At 58.9% G+C, this 2,567-nt stretch overlaps 1 protein-coding gene across 1 annotated transcript; it reads left to right on the top strand.

Moving 5' to 3' along the window:
• Positions 1-167: 167 nt before the first annotated feature.
• Positions 168-2,169, top strand: POSPLADRAFT_1162785 (hypothetical protein; the record flags this gene model as incomplete). Its single annotated transcript, XM_024487751.1, has 6 exons — positions 168-398; positions 983-1,138; positions 1,202-1,444; positions 1,494-1,583; positions 1,632-1,803; positions 1,850-2,169. 6 exons carry the CDS (start codon positions 168-170, stop codon positions 2,167-2,169), a joined length of 1,212 nt encoding a protein of 403 aa, XP_024332630.1.
• Positions 2,170-2,567: the final 398 nt, after the last annotated feature.

Here is a 2,567-nt window from a genome sequence, read left to right as displayed (position 1 = left end):
GGGGGGAACGGATCTTGTATTTTTAGAGAGAAGTACGACAGGTTTTATACTACACAGGACGCTACGACTATTCGAGAGTGGCATACGAGTACAAGGGGCTTTGCATTGTTCCTCAAGAAGCTGCCTCACCGAGGGGCACATACCAAGTCCATCGGTAGAATGACGTCATGCCGAACGCGGAGATGAAGAGCAACATATGGCCACTTCGGACCGGTAGCCGTCGTGAAGGCATGTCGCGAGGTTCGATACCTAATCGGGAAAGACCGGCTACTTCGGTGTGGCTTGGAGCGAAGCGCGCGCTTGGCCGAGCGGCGTCAAGTGGCCCTATTGTTCGCCGAATACGGAAGATGTTCCGAGATCTATGCACGAGGTGTCGGGACGACCGTGCCGAGCTTCGAGTAAGCGTCGCGCACCGTCGAAGGTGTCGAAGAGCGTCGAAGGCGAAATCGAAGTGTTGGGAGACTGGGTCGAAGTGCTGGGCGGGATGCAACTGCCGAAAAGAGGTGAATTGGGGCCCAGAGGGGCTTGGCGCCTATCATCTCCTCCCTATTGAAATTTGGACCGCCCTCGGTCCTCCACGTGATGCGAGAAGCGCGATGGTCGTGAACGGATCGAAGCGGCTTGACAACCCGCGGCGGTTTCGAACGCCACGTGGCCGGCGCCAAACGCTGGTCAGAAAGGGGGTTATAAGCAGGGTAGACTTAGCCTCATTTTCCCCATCCCATCGTTCCTTCGTCGCTCTCTCGTCGCCCTCTCTCGCATACTCACTCTGCTTCTACGATGTCTGCTCGCTCCGCCACCCCTGCGTCGACGCCTTCGCTCGTCAACCGCCGCCTCGCCTCGCTGCTCGTGGTCCTCGAGGCTCCGCCGACCGCCGACGCCGCGCTCGACGTGGTCGAAGAGTGGGCGCAGGATTTGTCGCCGCTGGTCGTAAGTCGCTTCGTAATCTGCATAACCCAACTAACCGTTTGTTTTCGAACAGCTCGCCTATCGCAAGGCCTTGGGCGCCATCCGCGACGAGGAGACAGAGCTGCGCGTTGCCGCCGCCGTCAAGCAACTCGCCGAGCGGGCATCGGAATCGTGGGTCGAGTGGGCGCGCGGGGACTGGCCCGAGCTCGCGACCGCCATCAACGCCGAGGTCGAACGACGCTTCGAAGAGCAGAAGCGCCTCGCCGAAGAGGAAGCACGACGCATCGAAGAGGCCGCGAAGCGTGCGAAGGCCGCCGAGGAACGTCGCCTCGAAGACGAACGGCGTCGGAAGGAGGAAGAGGAACGGCTCCTCGAAGACGAACGTCGCGCGCAAGAGGCCGCTGATGAGGAGTTGGCGCGGATCGCGGCCGCCGAAGGCCTTCTTTCTGACCCCGCGCCTGCCGGTGTCGACAAGGGGAAGGGGCGCGCGAGGGTCGACGAGGAAGTCGCCGAACTGTCGGACGACCCTTCGATCGTAAGTATTTTCTTCTATTGTCGTTCGGTGACTAATCTCTCTTTCGTAGAAGACTCCTCGGACGGTCGAACGTCCGCTCGCGATGACCAAGGTCGACATGGCCGCCGCGGCGATTGAGAAGCGCCAGTCGGGACAGAAGGTAAGCTCGACTCTTCGTCGAAGCGGTTCGAAGCTAACTCTTCGATAGTGCGACCGTTGCGCCGGCTACCGCTCGGCCCCGGTCGATTGCGTGTGGGCCGAGAACGCCACGACTTGCGATAGGTGCGCGCAGTTCCAGCAGGGATGCTATTTCGACAAGGTGTCTGTGCTTGGGAAGACCAAGAAAACGCGCGGCGGGGGATCTACCACCAAGAAGCGTAGTAAGTCGTTTCTTCTTGTCCTAGGCCTTCGCTGACGACTTCGTAGTTCGGCCAGCCTCTCCTGGGCCTTCGGTCGCGGACGCGAGTGGTTCGAAGAAGCGCCGAGTCGACGAGCCTCCGCGACCCCTTCTACGACGGCCTCTCGATGGGGCCAGCCGCCTGGGCCTCGAACAGGACGACCTCGACGCTCTTGACCTCGACGACGAATCTCGGGGAATAATTCGCGTCATCCGCGAGGAGCGTGCTCACATCGCGCGCCGTCGAGCGCTCCTTCACGACATGGACCTCGACCTCCAGAAGATGGAGAAGGACGCGCTCGCGAAGGGGGGAATCGGGTTCGTGCGCGGGGCTGTTGACGAGGACTAGGCGCGTCGTTTTGTATTGTAGTCGTACTCGTGTCGTAGAGTATTGCGTAGATGGTCGAATGGAAAATGCGGCCCTTGGCCTAGACGAAACCTAGCGGGAACTAAGAAAAGAAAATGAAAATAAGTGTTCGAAGCCTGTCGTAACATGGTCGAAGGGCGTAGAAGGCGAAATAGTAACGTTCGTAGCGAAGGAAAATGGACTTAATGAAAATATAGGCTCAGTTTGTCATCACAGCCTAGGAGGACTCGTCTAAGGTGAGCCTCCGCGCAACAGTCGAATCGAAGCATTCGTAGAACGTCGAACGATATCGCGACTATCGAGTTGAATCGAAGGTAATCGTACAAGGGATGGTCTGAAACGTAGGAGAAAATCAAACATATCGCGTAACGTGAGAGCAG

The sequence above is a fragment of the Postia placenta genome (assembly GCF_002117355.1).
Source record: "Postia placenta MAD-698-R-SB12 unplaced genomic scaffold POSPLAscaffold_287, whole genome shotgun sequence".
NCBI lineage: Eukaryota > Fungi > Basidiomycota > Agaricomycetes > Polyporales > Adustoporiaceae > Rhodonia > Rhodonia placenta.
This window is presented reverse-complemented; position numbering and strand designations above follow the sequence as displayed.